The following is a 25,696-nucleotide window of genomic DNA, read 5'->3' on the forward strand; positions in this document are numbered from 1 at the left end:
CAGAACAGCCAAAACCACCTGAGCCCAAGCAACCCTCCCATAAATAAATGAATAAATAACACCCCCAACCACTCCCAGACATTTCATTTAAAATATAAACATCCCCCTGGTTGGGCATGTTGGCCCCACAAAAGAGGGCATGTCCTGGTTTTCCCAGACACATGGCAAGCCTTGCATAGGCAGGAAACAGCCTTCCTCTGTACAACAACTGAAAGCCACTGTGGCTGAGGGCTGGGCTTGTCTTGGAAACCCAAGGTTCAAATAATACCTTATGTCACGGGTGTTCACAAAACCCACAAGATGCAGAAGAAAGGGGGGCAGGAACAGGAATCAGATGAGCCTGGTTTCTTATGTGTAGAAAGGCACGTGGTAAAGCAGAGGAGGTTCTTTGGATCCTGTTAACATCCAAGAACCCCTTTCGTCAGTCCCTTGGAAACAAGCCCAACGCCTAAAGTGTGCTGAGGAGGAGAAGCCTTAGGAAATTTGTTTGGCTCAACAAATGCTATGGACCAGCAATTAGTGTAACTGTTTGCCTACCTGTAAAAAAAAATATTTCACAGATTTGCTATTCCATAACTGAACAATACACTGCAGATATAAATTGCCACAGGTTGTATTTTTATTATGAATGTGGTGAGATTAAAATAGAATACTTACAATGCAGTGGATTGTCATTAATTATTCTTTAAATCCTCTTAAGTCACATTTCATTTTTCATCAGTAATGTTGGGTTTATACATTAAAATGTATGAAATGTTTTTTTGGGAAGCTAATAAAGTAGTTAACTTTTTGAAGCAACTAAATTTCCCTGGGGATAGTCAAAAGCCTGAAGCAAGATGTTTAATACCTGATAGGATAACTACTTTGCAAAGAGATAAAAATGACGTTTGACAAGTGAACGAATGATTATATTAACATTTAACACAGAACTCATGTAATGGAGCAAAGTGTTTAAAAAAGCCAAAGTTGTGAGGCAACAACAAGAGGGGGGCAACACCCTAACAGGACAAGTAGCAACAAACTCCTGTAAGCGAACAAAGATTTAGTGAAGCTGCTGTAGAACTTCCAAATTCTCTAGCTTAAAATGAGCAAACATTGCAGTAAAAATATTGACATTTGGAATCTATATCTATATCATCTATATCTATCTATATCTATATCTTTATCTGACTGTATATTTTAAAGAATCAGTTTTACCGAATAAATATACATTTCTATATCTCTATATATTTATCTGACTGTATATTTTAAAGAATTAGTTTCACTGAATAGATCCTGTAAAAAATGTGAAAAAAACCATAATGATAAAACCATGCGTTTTATGCTAAATTTCCTCTAAAAGGCTCTACCTCAGTCCAGTTCTTTAAAACAATTGTGAATTATCTCAGGTTGTGATGCATAAACTAATTAAGCTGGAGTGTTTGGCAGTCAAATCCAATACCCAGTTTAGTTAAAGTATGTGGAATCAAGCCAGCTTGTGGCACTGAGCCTTCACTGCTTTTACAGACAATTAAAAAGCCCACTTTTATTTTAGTGCGGTACTTGTGCTAGTGCTGATCAAGCACCCGTAATTTAATATCCTGCTGTCAAATACGCCTATCTCTTAGAAGTGATTTGCGCATTGTTTCACTCCTGACCTGGTGCTCACTGCATTTGTGGTAAAAGTGGTCATCAGAATGCAGTGGCTTGGACACTTGTTTCTGAGTGAGTTTTCGAGGTTTTTTTTAAATCAGTCTGTGTTAGCTGTTAAATGCCATCCTGGTTCAGACATTGTGATCTGTAACCAACAACTCATAGTTTGTTGGGCTAAGAACCATGCTCCCTTCTTCTCTCTCCTTTTCCTTCCTTCTTCTCTCACAGATTAGATCCTGGTGCCATGTCTTGGAATACAAGCAGCGATTAAACCATGGTTTCCCGATTTAGAGGTTACAAGAAACTGTTTTACTAAGCCATGATACGAGCACCAAGTGAGGGATGTTGCCCCTTCTTCCACTGTTGGTTCCATCAGTATTATTTATGTGCACAAGAAAAAACCATAATAGAAGCAGTTCAGTTTCTATAGCCATGGGCAAACTTCTTAAAGAGGTAATACAGTGGATAGCAAAAACTCTAGTGGGAAAACGGTACTATGCTTATACTTGTACTTCAATCATTGAGAATTGGTTGCTGCTGGAAAATGTGCCCCAAATTTATTTGTCTCATAAGAGGTAAGCCAATTCTCTCTCTCCCAGGGCTTTTGTACCAACAAATCAGTTAACCAATACGAGGGCTCAGGTCATTTGATGATGAATTAAATATAAACATTAAAGTTGATTTAATTTTCTTTCTTTGCTGGATAAAACCCAAGTACTGAAATTTAGCATATAGATTAGAAAGACAGCTGTTGTTTATTTACTGTATTCTTTGTGTTTTGAACTAAGGGGTTATATATTTAAAAAAGAGAGATGAGAGAGGCAGGAAGACTGGAAAATGCAATTTGCAAAGGACCTGCCTAGAAATAGTTCTGAGAAAACATGCTTTCCTCTCAGCAGCACTTTACTAATGTCAATATCCTCTTGGTCTTCAAACCAAGTGAATTTCATGGAAGGCTGGAACAGCGGAAATGGCCTTCGTAGCGCACAGTAGGGATGGACAGGCAGTTATGAGAAGTAGAAGTGGGTCACTGCTATCTGGGTGGGCCATATGCTTAGCAGAGGGTGTGGCGGTGCTTGTTGATTCAGAAGTTGGCGCTGGGAAGTAGTATCTCAATCTCTGAACAAAGGTTAGGAAAAATAATGTAGAGACTCATTCTTGCAGCAGGTTCTTCGCATGATGAAATTTATTTCTGTCTCTCTCTCTCTCTTTAGCTGATGTGTTTTTCTGTGTCAGTGGGATACTTCTCCATGTCTTCCGTTCAGACAGGGTGATTTTCTTGGCAATCTGAGATTATAATTATGTGTTTGAAGCCTACAGTGAGGGATGATTCTTGGCCAGTGATAACATGACAATGATTGCACGTAATTGCTGAAAACAACTTGTGAGTTTTATTAATGAGATGCTGCAAACATCGTATTGTTGATTATTGTGTCATTTAACAGCTAATTCAGAAAAGTTAAGTGTCCCGTAATTTACATTTATTCTTTCCAGTTTATACTACAGAGGCAGTTACTGTCCACAATTGCCAATGTTTCAGATACAAAATTGCCATTTTAATGAGTGTTTGGTTTGGGTTTTTTTAAGCAAGAAAGCAAGCAAAAAAGATAAAGTTAAAACCCGTGAGTCTCTCATTATTGATTAATGTTGTCCAGGATATGAGAGGGTTGCTTTAAGGAGCTAGCTGTTATATATGGTTAAATCATACCCCTTTGGCCAGCATAGCCCAGCCTCGCATACCCCCCGACAGGGCATTTTTCTCAGCTGGAACTCGCCGGAACTCAGTTCCGGCACTTCTCAGGTGGCTGCCATTGCCATTATAAGAGAACAAGGGAGTTCATGGTGACTTCCAGCACCGCTTTTTCTAGAAAAACAGCACTGCAATGTTTTAGGCTTCAATTCCCATCATCCCAGATCATACTGGTAAGGGCTGATGGGAGCTGGAGTTCAAAGATCCCCAGACTGGGGGAAGACTGGGTTGTGATGAATAAAATATTTTAAAACTACAGCCGAAGCTTAGCAGGCCTGAAAGCAGCCTGAACAGGAGATTGCTACACCTTTTGCATTAAGAGTTGGTCTTTAAATGTTGAGTGTTTCGCCCCAGAGGCCTTATTTGTTATCCATAAAACTGACCAGAATGGCTGGGTTGTTGTTTCCTTAATAAATAGCGGTGCATGGCTGCAACCCAAAACATACGATCTATTTAAGATTTTCATATATTTTCAAGGTGTGATTTTGCCCTGCTTTGAAAGCTGGCACCTTTGTTTTCAGTCTCTGCATGCCCTGCGGAGATGTTACCATTGATGTGGGTATGAATGTGGGTGGGTGGTATAGGACATGTCCCTGCTTCCCTGTTCCACACCAAGGGTAAGGAACATTTTCCTGCCCAAGGACTGTGTTTCTTCTAGGGAACTTTCTGCAGGCAACTTGTCTGTGGTGGGTGGGGCTAGAAGGAAAAAGTGGGCGGAGGAATGAATGCAAATTTTGCCCTTGTACCAGTAGGCTGGTCTCTACACACAATCACCCATCCCCTTGTATCCTTCATTCAAACAAGCAAGAGGCATTCAAGGACACATTCCAGCCAGGCAAAAATATTTAAGGTGCAAAACAGGGCCAGTCAGGGGCGTGGTCAGGTGAGAGTTCCAAGGGCCAGGCTGAGAGACCTGGAGGGCTGCATTTGGCCCCCAGGCCTGAAGTTTCCCACCTCTGCTTCAACGCTAAGTTGAATGTCTGCAGAAAGCCTGCGCACATATGGAATGTGACTCCACTCCTTCCTTTTATGCACTGATCATAATATCTGCATGGTGAATGTAGTGTACAAATGGAGGATTCACTTCATATGTTTATGTATGTGTGTGTGTTGGTGTGTAAAATCAGGAATAACAGCCATAGACAATACTAATACTTACAAATGTTTATGGGAGGAGCAGGATTTTTGTGAAATTGCATTGCACTTCAGCTGCATGCAGCAGCTAGGAGTATTTAGGAGGAACACCATAGAACTGTTTATGTTGTGTTATTTGATTCTTCCATAATCAGCGGAAGCTCTGTGGCACTGGCTACAGGACCTATGGAAGGAATTTGTTTCAAAACAACAACAACAAAATAATAATTTTCATCTATAACGATCCCCATCTCCATTCAGGTAGGTAGCCGTGTTAGTCTGACGCAGTCAAAATAAATAAATAAATAAATAAATAAATTGCCCAGTAGCACCTTAGAGACCAAGTAAGTTTGTTCTGGGTATAAGCTTTCGTGTGCATGCACACTTCTTCAGATATTTATTTCAGTCCCCATCTCCATTTTGCTTTAAAGCGAAGTACAGTGCAGAAGCACAAAGCGTTGTTTCCTCGGTATCCAGTCAAGTGAGGAAGTGCAAGATTTGTTTGCACAATGGACCATAACAACAGTGATCAGTTGAGGTGGGGCATAGGCATGCTAACATGTGGACCTTCATCAACATACTGCTCAAATCTATGGACTTGCAGGGACACAAGGGACCACTATGCAAATGCGTATACCTGCTTGCTCTTGTTGCTTCTCTTTGGCCAGGCAGTTCTTTGGTGAGCCAGAGATGGACCAACTTAAATATTTTCCTGCCCTTTGCAAGTGGAGCATTTCTGGCTCTGAACTACAGAATATACTACCGAGATGCTGCCTAGTGTGATTAAATATGAGAGATAAAGTTTCTCTTTGTTTCCTTTGCTTTCAAGGTGCAAGGCTTACCTTTGTGCTGCCTTCTACAAGACTTAATACGAATTTCAAATTCGGGAACCGTTCTCCCAAAGGCTTCTGTGTGACAGTTGCATCTTTGAAGCATGAGATAAAAAGCTTTGGCATTTTTAGCCTGTGCCAGAATATATGATTTGCTAATGAATGTCTTAACTTTATCTTCCAACAACAGCGTAAAAGGAGACTGAAAGGACAAGCCTTGATTAACTACAGAAAGGGCAAGAGGAATGTTAAAACAGAACCGAACGCACCGTAGGCTGAAAACAAGAATGGGGAACTTGATACAGCTTCCATCAGCTATGAACAGCATGGCCAATGGTCAGGGCTAGAGATGAGAACTATAGTCCCACAACACCTGGAGGGCATCTGTGGCTTAAAAGCCTATGGGACAGTAATGGTTTAGAACAGGAAAAGTAGTTTCCACTATTTGTAGGACTTTATTGAAGTATTCACACTTTTTGAATATCATTACACAACCCTTGATTTCTGCTACAGCCAATGCACATAGTATAGTAATAAGGCCTCCTGGTATGTTGACCCTGACTCCTTATAACAATAGCATTTATTTAGTGTCTGATTATATTTTTTTTAATAAAAAAATAAAGAGTGTATAATTAAAGACAGGCTATATTCAATCAGACTTGTAATTAGCAATCATGGATTAAGAGAAAACAGCCATTGCAGGTTCTATGGGACCTAAAGGAGTGACCTCAGTTTGTAGTCTTGATTAACATAAATGCTTTAACGAATGGTACTGATTTGAAGGAAGGCCTCTTATAACCTTGAGCCCTTCATTTTGAGTATGTACCCCCAAAACATTTCCGTGTTTAGTGTTTTAGACTATGAAGTATCCCCATTGTCTGCAAAACAAAACATCTTCTTGTAAACTCATTTTCAGCGGTACTAAAATTCTTCAGTGTAAATGTTTGTGAAACTAATTTAAAAAGTAACGATTATCCTGGTTTTTGGAAAACAACCTTTCTGCCAGACGTATTTGTCCTTATTATAGTGAAAGAACTCGAGGTTTTTAGACTTCGCCCATTTTTGCACCTGTAGACAATCTATAATGTGGAAAGTTTCACCTCCTCTCTATTCATCCATCTTATTCATGCACCGGGCATGACTGTCATGGTTTGTAAACACACAATCTGCCCGAACCACAAAACATATCTTGGAGCTGTGTGGAAACAACCACAAATACACCAGTGACAACCGCTGACATGAAGCACTGGAATTGGCAAAAAGCAATCCATTCATAGCCTGAAAGCCACAAAATTATACTGGACCAGGAGATCCTTCAGATACACTTTGTGAACAGAACAGTTAAATATCACAGGAGGCGTAGTTCTCATGGCACTGAGCTGCCATTGCCTCAGGGTAAGAGTGTGTCCTACTTTAGATAAGCCAGAACTTTACTTGAAGGTCTGTCCAACCCAAGTCTGGTTTAAAGATAAAGAAACTTAAGAGGGGAGAGCAGATGTCTCGAAATTACACATCAACCTGGACAGTCAATGAAGCAAGCACACAGGTCATCTGATCACAGTTTCCCCCACTATCACAAGATAAAACTTATTTGCATTCAAATTGTTGTTATTGACATTTCCTTGTTGATGCTGGGCATTTTGGGAACTACACTGTCTGCAATACTGGAATGTCCAGGGCCTCAGACTGTGCTCCAGGCTTAAATGAATCTTAACCAGATTTGTTTTACTATACAGTTATACCTTGTTGCGTTTGCTTCACATTGTGGTTTTCGGGTTGCAAATGCGGCAAACCCGGAAGTGTATAGTTCCGGATCTTGCCGCATGTGCAGAAGCATTCTGCACGCTTTGCGCATGCACAGAAGCACTCTATCGCGCTCCGTGCTTGCGCAGAAGTGCTGCACTAGTTGCGGACTTTTCAGGGTGTGAACAGCACCCCAGAACGGATCGTGTCCGCAACTAGAGGTACCACTGTATCTTAAAACACAGAGAAAGGCGAAGTTCAGTCTGAATTCATATTGTTTGTCATTAGTGCTTATTTATTATACAGGTTTAAAGCTGGCACCAGTTAATGTATAACTTGTTTCCATTTTACACATGCCTTTTCACTTAAAAATAACATTTCCCACCCAACAATGTCTTATCAGTACAAAGCTAGTTCTGTCCATTTACATAATACTCCCAGAATGATTTCTTGTTGTTTTTACAGTAGCACTATGACATATGGTCCAGAAACTTTGCAAAAAGATCTGTTTTTCTTTTGCAAAAGAAGCATTTCCTTCCAGAAGATATGCTTGTTTTTTTGTTTTGTTTCTCCATGTGTTGTAACAGTGTTACAGAAATTGTTTTGCTTTTCAAGTTGTTTCATTTAATAAAAAATTAGTCTTTTCCGTTCTTCCACCGAATTGTTTTCAAGATGTTCCAGAAGACAAAAGAGAAGTCACATTAGCAGAGTTTACATTATGGCATCGTAACTACAAAAGATTTGAAATAAAACCATTCCTCAAGGCAGAACATTTAATTTATTTTCTTTTGAATGAGTTACTTGTTTATGAAGATTAACTAAATGGCTAAAGCTAGACCGCTGCAGCCAAGAAAAATTGATTTAGTGTAGCCTATTTGTATTTTCATTTTGTATTCTGTGGAATTATGTTGGTTTTAATTTATTTAGATGGGATCAAGGCTTTTTTTCCATCCGGAACTTGCCGGAACTCAGTTCTAGCACTTCTCAGGTGGACACCATTGTCATTATTAGAGAACAAGGGAGGTGTTCATGGTGATTTCTGGCACCTTTCTTTCTAGAAAAATAGCACTGGATGGGTTCCTCCCCCACTCTAAAAACATGACTGTGCTTGGGAAATATAATTCAAAATTTAGTATTTTACACTCGCAATGTCATTTTCCAAAGAGGTTTCTATGATATATTGTCCTTTGATAGATGCCTGAGAGAGGTGGTGTATGTGAGCCATGTGTGAGTGTGTGAACACACACAGACATGCTCACACACACTTCACTTATGTACAAAAGCATTTTGTTCCAATGAAAAGGCATTGGTTTTGTGCCAGTCGAGGGAAACAGTACGCTTCAAGATAAAGACCATGTTTAAAACCTTAGCTATGGTAAACTGAGTGAGTGATTTATAACTGTGTTTCATGAATGTTGTATTTGAGCACATGTGATTATGTGGAGTTGGACACAACAGTCCTAGTTGGAAGCTACCTGATTTTTAATGATGTATTGCATAAGGGGCTAGTGAGGAGCAGTTAAACGAAACATTCCTGGACGTGCACCTGGAGACATAACTGCTAAAAGGGATATGAATGATGAAGCGGGTATAGAGGGAAGGCAATATGAAGAGTAAGAACATCACAATTGCCTTCCTCTCATTTAGCGCTCTGATTCAAACATGGCCTGCTGGATAGAACTCTCTCTAAGCAGAGTTTATAGCCAACTGTGCAATTAGCCATAATAATACCCTAGAGCAATAAATTATTGCTAGGTTACAAATATATTGAATCATTCATTCATTCATATAAAGAAGTTCTGTAAAAAAAGTAAAAGGGTAAAGTACCCCTGGACGGTTAAGTCCAGTCAAAGGTGACGGGTGCGGCTCTCATCTCACTTTTCAGGCCAAGGGAGCTGGCGTTTGTCTACAAACAGCTTTCTGAGCCATGTGGCCAGCATGACTAGACCTTTTGGGCGCAACGGGACACCATGACGAGTGCCAGAGCACATGGAAATGCCATTTACCTTCACGCTGTAGCAGTACCTATTTATCTACTTGCACTGGTGTGCTTTCAAACTGCTAGGTTGGCAGAAGCTGGGACAGAGTAATGGGAGTTCACCCCATTGCGGGGATTCGAACTGCCAACCTTCTGATCAGCAAGCCCAAGTAGTTTAGACCACCAATCAGTAATTTCCCCACTATTCATTCTCTTCTCACATTTCAAAATGTAGTGGTTAGAATATTGGAATGAGATAAAGGAGACTGCGTTGATAACTGCACTGAGCAATGATGCTCACTAGTTTTTAGACTAGTCAGTCTCCTAACTGAACCAAGCTCACAGGGTTGTGTGAATGAAAATGGATAGGAAGAACATGTACACTACCCTGAGCTCCTTGAGGAAAGGGTGGCAGATACTGACATACATTTAAAAATGTTACAAACCTCTTATCATGTCATCCCTTAGTTGCCTTTACAAAATACAAAAATAAAAGCAGGCTTCTTAATTCTTTATTCCTAGGAATAATCCCGTATCTCTTCTCCAACTTAAAAATGTTGTTTTTAAAAAGATGTTGCAATCAGAATTGTGCATTGTACCACAAAAGTGCATACACCAGCATTGGTATATCTAATAGGTTATGGCACTTGCTGTTTCCTTTTCATTCCCATTCCTGATCATGCCTAACACTAAAATGGATTTTTTTTCACTGTAGTGGCATGCTGAGCAGCTGTTTTCAGTGAGCCTTCTATTATAACTTAAAGATCTCGTTCCCTAAGTGGTTACACCCATTTTGAATCTATGGGTTATGATTTTTTCCTTTCAAGTAGCATGGCACAACACTGTGCACTCGGGCTGATTCTCACCTGTCTTTTTATATTCCAGTTACTCAGTATGGGGAGACCTTTGTGGTGTAACCCTAAGCACATTTTCTAAGAAATGTCTTGCCCTGAGTTCAGTGGTATTTCCTCTCTAGTATATGTAGGACTGTACCTTACTGGAGGTCGACAATCAGACTGGACAGTTGTCTGTTGAAAATGCTCCCGTTTCTTGCAGAGTTTGGACCAGATGGCTGGCAAGGAACCCTCCAGTTCTAGGATGAGAAACATTGATTTACAGGATTTGAAAGTAAGGTTCAAGCAACAGAAGTGCTAACATAAAATGAGAACTGTTTCACTGTCATTCCAGTAAACAAAACTCTCACCAGTGCGTCTTATTAAGAGTTCAGGGAGGCCAAAGGGCTGGGCAGCATTAATGATGAAGATAGCAAATAGAAAATGCATATGTACTTGGTTATGTTCTGCTGAGCCTCAGCTTGTTGTTTTGGTTCCAAATAGTATATAACAGTGTATCCATAAATAAGTTTGTTTTTTAAACTTCTGGTTTAGATGAATCTGATTTTTTAAAACGCATGGCTTTTGGTACAAAATGCCAAATTAAAACAGGTGTTCCCAAAGTGTTTCTTTTCATCTCAGCATGCAGGCGACCCACGTAGGTCCAGTTGACCTTGCTGTAACCTGACTAGTTGCTTATTCTGGAGCTGTTCTGACAGGGGTCTTGTAACACACCAGCATGCTGTTTTAAATGGCCCCAGATGACCAGGTCAGTTCTGGGTTGACCGGAAGACAATGTGATTCTGATCTTGTTCCCTTCTGGTTGACCTGAGAGAGGTCTAGGTCAGCTGGACCTCTTGCTCTGTTGAATCCCCCACCCCACCCCATTAATTCACAAAAGGACACAATTAATCCTGAGTGCAAACTGATTTAGCCTTGATTCTGGAGCCATTGCCTCATTAGATCTGTCTTGGATCACTTCCAGCCATTTGGTACAGGGGGTTGCCAGAGAAAAGAGATGGGTGGGGTTAGGCACACATTTATTTAGTGGTTAATTCATCAGGTTCGCTGGTAGGGATGAATGGTAACTAGCCAGCTCAGCAGGAGAGCCTCTTTGCTGTGTCTTGTGATACCTGCCCGCTTAAGTGTTTATAGCAGAATAAAGGCATGTTGTTGTTACAACACTGTGTGTTTTCTAACCAGCAGTGTGCCTCCTAGCCAGTCTTAATTGGTGTCTTATGCCCAGACAGTTGAAGTCTGTGTTGCCTTTCTTTCCAATGACTATGTTTGTGTGATTGTGTGTGTCCTAAATTAAACTTGTGTACGTTTTCAGAAAACACTTGAAAAGTTAAATTGATACAGAAGCCCTTTCTTCCAATTTTAAATGAAGTGGGCTATTGTGAAGGCTCTCTCCTGGGGCCACTTAAATAACAAATTAATATTTGTATACTGTGGAAGCAGGCAAGATTACGTTGAGAAGGGGTGGGGTCGAGAAAACAAAGCACAAGTTCCAGTTAAAAGGAGGACTAATTGCCTACCCAAGATGTTAATAAAGTCTCTCAAAAGTGACCTTTTTTAATGGCTCCTCCTTTGATCAGAGTACTTGCATGGTCCTCATCAGTGAAACATCTGAGCATCTGGCAAACATTAGTGTACTCTTATCTCCTCCCCCCCCATGCACCTTCCCCATATCCCTGTGAGGTATGGAAGCACAGTTATGTCATTTTACAGACAACGATCTGAAGCAAAGATTATGTTAAGAGATTTGCCCAAGGCCATGTTGCAATTCTATATTTGAGCCAGCAGTAGATAGCAGAGGTAGATGTTTCATATGTTCATAAGCAAACTTGTTTCTTTCTGGAAACGGGCATCTCTTGTGCAACGCTGTCCACCAATTAAAACATTTTTAGTTGATTACTCATCTCTCCCTTTTAACTAATTACTCAGCCACTAAATCAGTAGCATTTGGATATATTTGTATATGACAAGGGTGAGCTGGGGGGTCCTGAGTCCAAATGGCAACTGAGCCACAAACTTACCAAGCCTCTGAGCCCCTTTTGCAATTAGGGAAGCCACACTTTACAACGGACAATTCTCTGTTTGAAGAGCTCTCTGTTCTAAGTCCAGTTTAAAGGCAAAGAACCACGAGAAAGGAGAGCAGCTGCCCATTGGCAAGAGCACCTGGGCACCAGACTAAGCAGGCACCCAGGACATCTGGTCATATGCTCCCATGATATGGTGAGATGTATTTATAATCTAATTATAGTAAAAAAGGTAAAGGGACCCCTGACCATTAGGTCCAGTCGTGGCCGACTCTGGGGTTGCGGCGCTCATCTCGCTTTATTGGCCAAGGGAGCCGGCGTACAGCTTCCGGGTCATGTGGCCAGCATGACTAAGCCGCTTCTGGAGAACCAGAGCAGCACACGGAAACACCGTTTACCTTCCCGCCGGAGCGGTACCTATTTGTCTACTTGCACTTTGACGTGCTTTTGAACTGCTAGGTTGGCAGGAGCAGGGACTGAGCAATGGGAGCTCACCCCGTTGTAGGGATTTGAACTGCTGACCTTCTGATTGGTTTAACCCACAGTGCCACCCGCGTCCCATCCAAATTATAGTAGCTATTTCTAAATTTGCACCTATACATATAAATTAGCACATGCCAATATAATATAAATCTGGGACCTTTTTATGTCCTGTTTTTTGATGTATGTGATGCAGTTCTTTGTTTTGAATGTAGAATCAGTGGCCACTCTATTTGTAACAAGAAAATAAAAATTCTAGCTTACCATACAGGACTCTTGTAAGGACTACTGAAATAATGCACTTGAAGTGTTATAAGCGTTTGAAATGAGCTATATCCATGCGGAGAGACTCCAGGCTAGTTGGATCTCCTTTTTTCTTTTCTAGAAACCCAAAGATCTACAAAGGGGCTACATGCAAAATGTATACAGTTGGAATTAAAGAACAGGGTGTCTCTGTGTGTCACTCTGAAAGTAGGAATTCCATTCCAGAGCTGAACTGCTTTCACAGTCGTTTCTCACAAAAGTGTGGTCCTGCTTAGCGTTCTTCATTTCTGCAGCCTTGTTTTGATACATACATACATACAGTACATACGTATACAACATAATTTTATTTGTATGATGCCTTTTCGCCGTTAAAGCAAAGCTCAAGGCAGTTTACAACATAAAAGAAACAATTACAAACATAACAAAAGTCATCATAAACAATAAAGGTAAGGTAAAGGACCCCTGGACAGTTAAGTCCAGTCAAAAGTGACTATGGGGCTGCGGCGCTCATCTTGCTTTCAGGCTGAGGGAGCTGGCGTTTGTCCACAGACAGCTTTCTGGGTCATGTGGCCAGCATGACTAAACTGCTTCTGGTGCAGCGGAACACCATGACAGAAGCCAGAGTGCTGTTTCCCTTCCTGCCAGAGCGATACCTATTTATCTACTTGCACTGGCATGCTTTCGAACTGCTAGGTTGGCAGGAGCTGGGACAGGGCAATGGGAGCTCATCCCATTGTGGGGATTCGAACCGCCGACCTTCTGATCGGCAAGCCCAAGAGGCTCAGTGGTTTAGACCACAGCACCACCATCCAAAAGCAAACAACCAACAATTTTCACATGAACAAAATCTACAATGGCATATAAAATAAAGATACAAAAAAAGAAAAATTTAATTAACAGCAACAACCTCCGAGTTGTGTCCAATTTGGCCCTAAGAATGTTGGTTCAAAAACACTGATATGTGGAAATGTTGAAGTTTGCTTTTACATAAAGGATATGGTGATCCCATCCTAATATATTATTTCCTCTTCATACCCTGCTCTCTAGAGTAGCAAATGAGTCACTCAAAGAACAGGCCAAAAGGGGTCACTTGCTACATGGTGCTTTTGTGGGATTCACTTGTTGCCCTGCGAGTAACTGGAGAAACCGTCTGTGCATGCCTCAGCCATGGTTTGAGGGTCTCTTTCTTGAGTAGACTTTTGAGAGCCTGCCTTGGTGGGATTCCCAAGTTTTTTAAAGTGAGTTTAACACACACTAGAGCAGTTTCTATTTCCATGTTCATTTCTCCATTTAGGTTTGCTTCTTTTACTGTAGAATTGCAGAGGTTTTTCATTCTCTCCACAACACTCTTCATAGTATTCAGCACTGGTAAATAAATGTCGATGTCATGTCTGTCACACTTGGCCAGACACTACTTGTATGAATTTAGGGGCACCTGGAGATACTGCCAGACAAAATGCCCCACCATCTTAACAATGCTCTTTCAAAACTAGCTGGGAAAAGGTGTGTTGTTGTTAAACAAATGGAAATAAGAAACCCTTGCTGATCCACTGTAAATAACCCAGAGATCTACTAGTAGATCCCAATCCACTGTCTCCCCCTCCCTAAGCTATATAAATACTGTGCTATTATTATGTTATTCAGTAACGCTTCCTTTAAACTCTTTAATAGACTGCTTTGATTTCCCTTTATTTGTATATTCCTTTAAACCCATAAGTCACACATGAGCAACAAACTAGCAGCTAAAACTCCTAAGAATAAGTAGACAGATGTCTAAAATATGACACAGGTAAGCTTTGATTTGAATAATGCCACGGCTTAGTCATTTTGGATGGATGCCAGAAACGTTTCTGTCTTTAAACACTTTCAGTACTCTTTAGTCTGAACAGTTTTTGGCACTGTCCACAGTGACTTCCATGAGGTTAGCAAGTAATGGCAAATGTGGCGGAGTATAGTAGGTTTATTACTATGACAACCATAATGATCACCATGGACTATGCCTGCTACTCTCTTGTGTGGTGGTGTGAAATGAGTGTAGACTTAAATCTCAGGTCAGAGAACTTTGAGTGCCTTCTTTTGCAGAGTTTTTCCACATTAGGCATTTAGTGTGTAATTTCCATGCTTTGTTCACTTACATTTTTCAGAGCATCCATACAATACCGTCATCCTGCATTTTCCCTGTAGTTCTGTCTTTTCACAGATCATAGAAAAGCCCACTTTTCTTCTTCTTTATATGATCAGCACAATTTCCACAATTACAGATGCTTTTAGCACTGCTTATCTATCTTTTTAAAGGAATGGGGGTTCAACATGTACAAGGAAGTATCAAAGAGGTGAATCTACCACAGCTCAGCACACATTCATTATAACCCTTTTCCATTGTGATCTTTTAGCACTTTATTCATTTTAATTATATTTTAAGGACTGCTAAAAACCTATTTGGGATATATCTATATCAATTAAATGGAAGAATGTTATAGCGCTATCCAGTGGAGAGTGGTCCATTAGGGCGAATGCCCCACCATCCTCATTCTGTCAACCAGCCTTCATCTGCCTCCCTTCCGGGGGGGATGGCACTGGCTGCCAGCTTCCTCTTCCTTAATCTGAGTGTTGCTGTTAAAGAATTCAGCAGGTTAGGAGGATGGGGGCAAACCTAGAATCAGGTGGCTCCACCTGTAATTGGCTCTCACTCCACACAGGTATTACACTACAGTGGTACCTCGGGTTACAGATGCTTCAGGTTACAGACGCTTCAGGTTACAGACTCTGCTAACCCAGAAATAGTACCTCAGGTTAAGAACTTTGCTTCAGGATGAGAACAGAAATCATGCTCTGGTGGCGCGGCAGCAGCGGGAGGCCCCATTAGCTAAAGTGGTGCTTCAGGTTAAGAACAGTTTCAGGTTAAGTACAGACCTCCGGAATGAATTAAGTACTTAACGCAAGGTACCACTGTATAACATTATTTTTAAAAGAAAAGTGGAAAAGCTCATTTCTGATCACCACCATTTTTAGCATCGCCACTAATAGCAGTGTCAGTGACTGAGAAGGGTGTTTTTCCCAACTTTCTTTTTTAAATTTTGTTAAGAATCTTGGGAAACCAATTAATATTAGTGCTATAAGTCACTAGTAAGGAGGCAGCCCAAGGTATTTTTCCTCCACACACTCCTCTGCTGTGGGAGTAACCAAACCTGGCATACAGACTGATTGCCTCTTAAAGCAGAAGTCTGACTTTGCCAGTAATGCTTCTTTTCTTCTGTAATCCTGGTCTAAGGACTCATCTTGACCATGCTGGTGGGTTTTCTACCGTTGAAGCACTGTAGTGTTAATTACAGCGCATAACAAGTTTGGGGTCACCTTATGATGCATGCAAACATACAGAACAGAACATGAGAAGTGTTGGCTTTCCCTAAGCTCTTTTCATATGAAGCAATTGCCTTTCCCTTGAGACCTGGGCTAAGTGAACATTTCATATAATTAAAGGCGGGGAAATGATGTTTCAATACAGCTTTACAAACAGCAGGCAGTGAGTCTGCTTTCCCCCTTTATCTGCAGCATTGGAAATGCCTCTTACAAGTCACTTGTGCCAATCATCTCCCTGCACTTCTTAACCTCTGGAGAGGCTATTACTAAGACTTCTATTGAAGAGAATGGGAATGAATGTTTACCTGAAAGAAAGAAAGAAAGAAAGAAAAAGAAACCCCTGCATTTCTGAGCCAGAAGAGCCTCAGGTGTAAACTGCACAGCTTGTGAAGTATGCAGCTAGTGTCTGAAAAAAAAAATCCAGATCAAGGTTTAACAAATTGTATGCTGCCATACTGTATGTAAACAATCGTGTTTGGGTTGGAATGTGATCAAAGTGCTCGCACTCTGAAATGCCTGAATAATGAGCAGGTCAATGCCTGGAAAACGTAAAATGCCTAAATGAAAATTTTGTTTTGGAGAGTGATTAGCAGCTGGCCCTCTCCCAAGCCCCACCTGCTCTGCTGTGTTTCTGACTGAAATGTCAGGCAAGAAATGGGAGCACCGCCAATAAGTAGCAGTCTGTGTTTTCGAAACTCAACAATACTAACATTTACACAAGGAGGGAGGATTCTGATTTAAAATAATTAAGAGCCCAGATACAAAAGTTACTGTCAATCTTTACTCCAACTCTTTCACGTTGGGCTCTTTTTGATGTGACATATTATTGTGTTCCTTTACTTTTGCTGTCGGCATCATTTTGCAAAAAAACACCCAAACCAACCCCACTATATTCCCTCCTCAAAAAAAAAAAAAAAAGTTCTATTCTACTGCATGCTTCAAGAAACCTCATGGCTTCAAAAAGCTGGCTTTTTAATGAACATATTCGGTGTGATGGCACCTTAAAGAACACACCACGTGGTAGCTCTAACACTACAAACCATGGAAAATCTGAGCTAGTCTTCCAGATTTCCGTGGCCACAATCGCCATCTTCTAAACCACAGCAGGCCTCATTGTTAACTAATCCTTGGTTAATGCAGTTTTGTGATTACATCTGTGGTGAACCATTTGGCTTTTCTGCTGGATGCTAATAAACATTCTTCTTGTTTGCAACCATTATTCTGATAGCTAATGAAATTCAGTGATTAGAATCACTCATCCCACATCAATGTTAGAAACAGTAAACTATGTGCAAAAGAAACCTCTTCCTCAATGCTCTTACTGCAGCATATTCTCCATAGCCTAAACAAGAAGTTTCTAGGAAATGCTTATGCTTGTATTTTAGCAATGTCCAATGGGAAGAAGTTTCACAAAAGTGCAACAGATCCTGCAAGACATTTTCACACATTACAGAAACAAAAGGGGTTCTGCATTTCCACTGCAGGTTAGCCTTGTCTTTTTTGTAATGCTGGAAAGACATCAATGTGTCTTCAGGGAAGGCTGGTTCATTAGGGCACGTGCCCCACCAGCCCCATTTGGCACTCCATCAGCCCCCACCTGCCTGTTTTCTTACAACCCACCCAGGGGTTAGCTATGTGTGTGTCAGATTCCTCCTCCTTAGCCTCCTTGTAGAACTGAGCAGGGAGGAAGATGGGGGCAACACTAGAATTAGTTGGCTTTGCCGGTCATTGGTTCAGACTCCACCTCTGATTGGCCTCTGTGTCTTCTGGACCATCAGTCCCAAGAGGCACTAGCCAGCACTGTCTGTCTGATATCATCACAGTGAATATGTGACCAGGAATCACTGCCTCTGAATGCAAGCCACGAGGGAACAACAGCCATGCAGAGGAGAATTGAAATAGAAAACATATATTTGAACCAGTACAATGGTCTATCTAGCTTTGTGTGATTTCAAATAAAGTACACAATTTAGACCTGGGATACGTTACATAGTAGGTATGTTTCAATATCAACTCTCCACAAATTCAGGCTTCAGTCCATGTTGTAAGCAGTGGAAAAATATGTTAAATTGCTCAGTGTACCCTAGGTAGACAAATGTCCAAACATGCAAGATAATGAAAATTTGAGAGGAAATCCTGTTAAGCTCCTGTTAAGTTCTCCTTTGGCTGGAGAACATAATGGAGCCATGACCATGATCAACTAGTATTTCTGTGAATCTGTTTCTAACCTTATCTGGAATAACTTCATCTGGTTAGAAACAATAAATCTTTGGAAGTTCATCCAAATATAATCACGTGTGCAGTGCTTTTTTCTAAAAAAAATATGTTTAGGGGCACTCTCATTTTCTTACTCATATTGAAATACTGCCTCTCAATGAGGCCACACTTAGATTCACAAAATATTTAGGGGTATGTGTATCCCTGCACCCCCGCCCCCAGAAAACACTGCATCTGTGAGATAATAATGTACTGGAAATTTTTTAATCAGTTAGGAATATGATATATACAATGTGGTGTCTGCACGACACATGTGTTAAAACCAGTTTGTAGTTTTCTCTCTATCCTACACACTCCCACACACAAACTTTGCAATGCTGTTACTTTTGTCTAGATTTCTTGTGTGAAACTTTAGGTAAGTCAGTTGTATATTTTTCAGTAGATCTAACCTTGAACACTATTTCAGAAAATGCAGTACTAACATACAACTGGAGGAGACTTTAGCAGCCTCTATCTTAACTCAGCTGTCAAAAAGATAAATTTTCCTCATTCCAAAATCTCTTTTATCATTTATCACTTCGATATTCTCAGCTCACGCTACCTACAAACAGAACTATGTATGATAAGAGTATATTTGTTGAATTGCTATTGGGGATATTTCTGGAGAAAAATAACTGAATGTTGCCAATATTCATTTATCTTTAAAATACCATTTAAGAGAGAGAGAGAAATGCAAAAAATCTTAGGATATGGAAAGCCACAGAGAACTTGGTGAAGTTCATCCCCTGTGGTGAATATTCAGAGGGGACAGTTGGGCTAGTCTGCAATGAAAACAGCAAAGTGTCATAAAGACTAAGAATTTTTGGAATAAGCTATTGTGGACTTGAGTCCACTTTTTCAGGGTCATCCACAGTTGGTTTAAATATGGGTGTTAACTTTTACCTTAGTTTTGTGGCAACTTTGATTGATTTGCAGAAGAGGGTGCTAAAAGTCTGTGCTCTCTATTCTTATGGCTTTTTATCCTAAATCTTGACTTGGACCAAACTGTCCTTCAGATAGAGGTCACCTTCAAATACAGCACTGTCTCTGTCTATGATGGCGAACACATGGCTCCTACATGAAATAATCTTCAACCTGTGGGATATTTGTGGTCACAGCAGGGATTAGTGAATTATACTTACCGTAATACTAATTCATGCACAAGACCAGATGACGGTCAAGACAGTCCTGATTTGCAGAAGAGGGGTTGGAAATTTCATAATATGAAAAGGGCACAATTCTCTCCCCAGTTCCCGACATTTCTGAGTTGTAATCAAAGGTTATAGGCTAAAAAATACCAGTGTTCCAAAGGTATAAACATTGTATAGTGACACTATGGCCAAGACCCAGAAAAAGCAGTTGTTATATGGAAATGATTCCTTTCTCCCCAAATCTGTTTTGGAAGCCCCAGAACAAGCCATAGCTCATTATTTTAGACACCATAAAGTAATCAAATACTTTAACCTCCTTACAACCTAACCCATAACATCAGATTTTGGCCTTGTGTGCCAAACATCATGTTATCTTTAGCGCTGTTGTGGAAGCTGCTACCTCATTCCTTCCCACATTGCTCAGAAAATCTCTGAGGTGATGTCGTAGGATTCTGTCATTCCTTCCTACAACAGCTTCACACCTAATGGGAAGGAGTCATGACGTGAGCTCTACCACATGACCTATATATGGGGATGTTACTTAGCTGTGTGGTAAGGACAGCTCTGCAACAGCTCCCAAGCTAATATCAGGAAGGGCCAGGGTTTTGGAAATGTAGAATGTGTTTTGGGACTCTGCGAAGTAAAGGTCTTCTGCAGTTGTGGAAATATTCCAGGAGTCCTTGTTTGCTTGAATTTGACATACAGAATAAAGAATTCTTGCTAGTGAATTATTCCAGGGCATGAGGAGGAGGCAGTTTATTAGGTATGTTACCTTCTTGAGGTTCAAAAGATCTCATGCATCCATGCTTCTTTTGTAGACCGCTCTAGAGGATTGTTATTTCTCCTAGTATTGTCTGATGCACAGGTGAGCTTTGCCACTGGGCTCCCTTTAAAGCAAATGGCATAAAATTCACACTGCATATGGACTGTTGCTTTGTTCTTAGTCAACTAGAAAAAGTTTTTCTAAACCTCTTATATGTCTTGGCGACTCAGTTTTGTACAGACCTTTAAATGGTTGGGGGTATTTTGGTGGCCAGTGCTTTAATGAATGGACTTGATTGCACCAACTTTTATAGTACAGTAGCGCTGTGGGTTAAACCACTGAGCCTAGGACTTGCCGATCAGAAGGTTGGCGGTTTGAATCCCCACAACGGGGTGAGCTCTCGTTTCTCTGTCCCTGCTCCTGCCAACCTAGCAGTTTGAAAGCACGTCAAAGTGCAAGTAGATAAATAGGTACCGCTCTGGTGGGAAGGTAAACAGCGTTTCCGTGTGCTGCTCTGGTTCGCCAGAAGCAGCTTAGTCATGCTGGCCACATGACCCGGAAGCTGTACGCCAGCTCCCTCGGCCAGTAAAGCGAGATGAGCGCCGCAACCCCAGAGTCGTCCGCGACTGGACCTAATGGTCAGGGGTCCCTTTACCTTTATACACACTTAAGAATCAGTGACGTTAGGAAAGTTAAGTTGAAAAAATAAAATGTGCATGTACTTACAAAGCGGGAGTATTTAAAACTTTGTTCAGAGCTGCATAGTTTTGGGAGGCTGCCTGAATTAACTGTAAAAGCTTCCTTTGAAGCCTCAGAACAGAAGCTCAGAAGCAACTCCATAGAAAGAACGGCTGAATTTAATGTAACATGGAGAGGCAAGCTCAAAACAGAAAGAAGCAGCACCTTTACATTTCTGTCAAAAAAAGAAGTGACAAAAGGAGAAAAAAGTCTGAATTAAAGTGTTGTAATTTCACAATTTACTGCCACAGAGATTGCATTTTTTAGTCCCTGCCAATCACAGATCTGAGGGGAACAATTTGTCTGTATTGTTCATTTCATGTCATCAGTCCCCTTTTCTGTATCACACATCAATCAACATGTCCTTTCATTTCCATCATATGGTATCATTCAGTGTTCATTTCTTCCTATTTTCTGCCAAGTAATTTTACAGTGCTATAGCTCACAGCAGAAGATTAGGAGCAACTCTGGTGCATACGTCTTTACACTAGAAAACTCACAGATACTATTAAAACTTCCGTGCATAAATGGAACCTTAGTACAGTAAGCACTGATTTACTTTTGCTATAGGGGGGTGGAAAGACATCTAAAGTGAGTGTGTGTGTGTGTGTGTGTGTGTGTAGCTTTATGGAGAAGCACACTTATTCTTTGTTCCATAATATTGTGGAATTTATTTTTCCTAGACCCCTCAGATCCACCAACCATAACAAAGTACAAGTTTGTACATTTGAAAAATAAAGAACTCTGAGCTGAGTACGCCAACTTGCCCCCGCAATTGAGCAGCCCGGGGCTGTGTGTCATAAGCATGCCATGCTCCCCAGCCAGGTCTTTTCCCCCCAATCCCTAGGTGCTTGTGAGGTAGAGCTGCCATATGTCTGGAATTTCCTGGATATAGCCGGGTTTTAGCTGTTATAAACAGTGTCCAGGCCAAAATCACTTAAACGTCCAGGGAAATCCAGACGTATGGCAACCAATGTCGGCACTCTAGATTTTGGTGAATTTTCTTTTAAAATAGCTCCGAAACCTCAATTATTTTTGAGTTTTTGCAAGAAAAAGCTCAACAACATTGGGCAAAACTCAGTAACTTTGGTGTCTGGATTTACACTTTTTGAAATATGGCAACCCTATGTGAGGACATATCTGAGGGCACAGGATTTTGTGGACCTGGCTCTCCGTGGGTTCACCCCTAGAGGCCTTTTTTTGTGACCAAGGGAACCTCTGCAGCTGTCCTTGCTCTGCTATCAGTGCTCCAATGGTGGCAGATGGGAAAAACAAGTGTGTGCATGGCATGTTGGGGGCAGATTGAGAGAAGTCAAAGCCGTCCTGTTTTCTGTGACTCCTCTGACAATAGGCCCACTCTGGAGCTGGTGTACTGCCACGGGTTGGCCCTTACCTGCCTGTGTTGGACTGCCCTGTCTCAGACGTGAGTTAATAGCATTTTCTAGAACAGCAAAATCCTCCCCATTACTTGATATTATGATCATGTCATTACGCTGTATGTAAGCTATTTTGTAGGAACAGCACATTGTCAGGAGCATCTTGAAGAGCACATGGTGCCTCTGAATTGATGCAGACATCACCATCAGTGCAAATTTCCCAAGTCTAGACAAGCCCTCAGGTTGTTTCAATGCATTGCAATTTCTCTGTGGAAAATCTCCCTTCACTGTCAGACACCCATTGTACAGGAGACATTCAGTCTGCAAATTATCTGTTTCCCCTCGAAACCATTGCACCGCAAAACTGTGTGACAACAACCAGATAGCCTGACAGGGTTTTGCTCTCTGTGTTCGTTAACTGATGGAGGTTGTGTTTGGTAGGATGCTGTTTATTGTCACTGGATTGCTCTGGCTATGTGAACGGAAGGTTACAGGCTGTATTTTATGAGGCCCAGCATGGGTTGTGTTGCATGTATGTATGTGTGTAATACAGAATATATCTTCTTTCTTTCTTTTTTCCTAGTAAAACTTGGGTTTGCTGTTTCCTAAGGAAGCATTTTGCCATTTAAAATTTCCCTTAAAACAATGTTTACAACCACTCCTTTGCCCTGTTTCAATAGTCATGAAATGAACACAGTCAATATTTTCCCCCAAACAAAACAAAACACCAGACTTTCTTTTAATCAAGATGATTCATTAACAGGTGGTTGTGAAGTGGGATCAGGTTTGCATTAAGATCTGTAGGGTAGCAAATTTCCAAACAATACAAAGGCTAAGATCCATAGATCACTTACACCAAGACGGTCCTGCTGAATTTAATGGAACTATTTCACAAGCTAGTACAGTTGCTGCTATTGTTTTCTAGAGCATCATCAATTTATGTGTTGCTTTAAGGTAACATCAACAAAAAAGCGAGATCCACCCTGAGTGATTTGCAAACTAATTCTGATGGCAAGTGAACAAATGAAGGAAAGGAGAGGAGAGGAGAGGAGAGGAGAGGAGAAAGGAAAGGAGAAAGGAAAGGAAAGGAAAGGAAAGGAGAAAGGAAATGGTACATTTAGAATGGGATGGGTATTTGCAAATTACTTTATAGATAACTCACAAATAGATTCCTATTTAGATACAAAAATGAACTGTGTTTGGAGCAGATTTCCTGCAAACAGGAGAACCTGGAAAGCTTCAGTCTTGTAAGGTTTCAGGATATTTTTATATGCTGCAGTGAAAACCCCAGGCTTAGTGTCTTGTACGCATAAGGATATTCTGCTCACCTGCTGCTGCTTCCTTTGGTTCTGCTTATGAAATTCAAAGAGTTCTCTAAAGTACTGATAGGGATATCAATCACATTCCATATTAGGTTACTAGCAAAAGAGAGCCATTAGCTTTAATATGTAATAACTGTGCCATGAAGATAATAACATAAAATCCAAGAAATGCAATTTAGAAAGGCTTTCTGCTCCAGCCTTGTGACTTCAGAAAATCTTTTATAATCCTATCCCCAGAGTCACAGAAAATCTTGTTTGCGGTATTCTTTCAACTTTGTTGGGGGGCGTCTTACTGCATCTCAGGCTCATCATCTGTCTCAATCTCTCCCCATATAGGCCTGCTAAAGCAGATAGTACTTAAATATATATTTAATTTAATTTATTTACTCTATTTATATAAAACCACCCAATAACATTTGTTCTCTGGGTGCCTGTGAGCATGAAATGATTAAAAAATACAATTAAAAGCACAACACCACAAAATAGAAATTTGTAGCAGAAAAAAATCCAGTGTACAGAACAATGAAAGCAGGTAACTCTCATATACAGGGGTCACATAACAGTGGTTTGGAACACTAACAAGACAGGTTCTTAGGGCACATCACACCCAAGAGGCTACCACTACGAAGGTCCTCTCCCTGGTAGCCAGCCATTTCACTTCACTTAATGCGGGCACATAGAGTGGGGCCTCTGAAGAGGATCTCACATGGTACAATAATGTTACCTTGCCCATATTTTAAATGGGACTCTCTCCCACCGATGTACTTCTATATCTGGGATTATGTCTGTGACTCTCTCCATGTCATCATCCTAACTGCACTGTTGAGTTTCACATGCTTCTCATTTTGCAATGGGCTGTCAAATGCAGAAAACATTTTGTGTTCTTATCCACCCTCTGTATGCTTAAGTGGGAATTTAGCCAAAGCAACAATAAGTTGCTGTTAAAGGTAGGCTTTTATCTATCACATATTTTTTTTAATCCATGCAGATTAAATTTGATCATGCATTTAACATAATGTCTAGCTTGGCTCATAGAAGCTATAAGTGCTTATCACGCCAGTAGTACAGTAGTAATTTTAAAAAATTGAATTACAGAATTGTAGCTTCAGAATCTTAACTGGACTTTATTCCACAGTTGCTCTTTCATAGCCTGCAACTATTATCTGGGGAATTTGTTGCACTAACAGTTACTCCAGCTCTGTTTTTAATCAGCTGGAATGAAATATTGATGTAACCATTTAAGATCTGAAATCATTAACTGCAAACAATGGGATCCTTCTGCTCTCAGCTATATCAGCTACAGTAGTTTAAATATGGAGTAAGTTTACTGTAGCCACTAAAGTACTTAACTACTGATGCGTGATGCAATTTTGGGCCTTAGTTTCCATCTGTGGTGACGTTTTTGTCCACCTAGAATGAATAGCTATTGCTTAACATCAAAGATAACAACAGGAAGAAAAATAAACATGAGCATGCACACTTGGACGAATTAAAAACAAGGTGGCAGCTGTTCAAGTGGTTGGGGAACTTGGTCTAAGATGATTCCATACTTCAGGATAATACAGTGGTACCTCTGGTTACGAACTTAATTCGTTCCATTCTTAACCTGAAACTGTTCTTAACCTGAGGTACCACTTTAGCTAATAGGGCCTCTCGCTGCCGCCACGCTGCTGGCGAACAATTTCTGTTCTCATCATGAGGTAAAGTTCTTAACCCGAGGTACTACTTCCAGGTTAGCAGAGTCTGTAACCCGAAGTGTTTGTAACCCAAGGTGTTTGTAACCCGGGGTACCACTGTAGATAGTTTTTGGTGACAACACTACAGTGATTACCTGTGGACTGAACAGATAGAATAAGACCTGCCAGATCACACAAAGAACCAGGATTATGCTTTTCACAGTGGTCAACGAAATGCCCCTTAGCCATGCATGAAAAACATTGTCTCCCTTTATTCTTTGTACACAGTTTATGGATTTCTGACAAATATTGCCTATATGTGTGGAAGTTCCATTTAGTTATCCAGACTTTGGCTGCAATCCTAACCC

The 25,696-nt window shown here is 40.7% G+C and overlaps 1 protein-coding gene across 4 annotated transcripts in view; it reads left to right on the forward strand.

The window, feature by feature from the left end:
- Positions 1-25,696, forward strand: part of KIF26B (kinesin family member 26B) — a 283,873-nt gene that overhangs the window by 35,855 nt on the left and 222,322 nt on the right. The window contains exon 1 of one of the 4 annotated variants that reach the window (XM_081857640.1): positions 24,249-24,361. The exons of the other annotated variants lie outside the window; for them this stretch is intronic. Coding sequence (XP_081713766.1) covers positions 24,359-24,361 — 3 coding nt within the window. The 5' untranslated portion in view covers positions 24,249-24,358. Of the gene's footprint in view, positions 1-24,248; positions 24,362-25,696 lie in introns of those variants that run through there. 4 annotated transcript variants of the gene reach the window in all.

The sequence above is a fragment of the Podarcis erhardii genome (genome assembly GCF_964252035.2).
Source record: "Podarcis erhardii genome assembly, chromosome: 3".
Classification (NCBI taxonomy): Eukaryota; Metazoa; Chordata; class Lepidosauria; order Squamata; family Lacertidae; genus Podarcis; species Podarcis erhardii.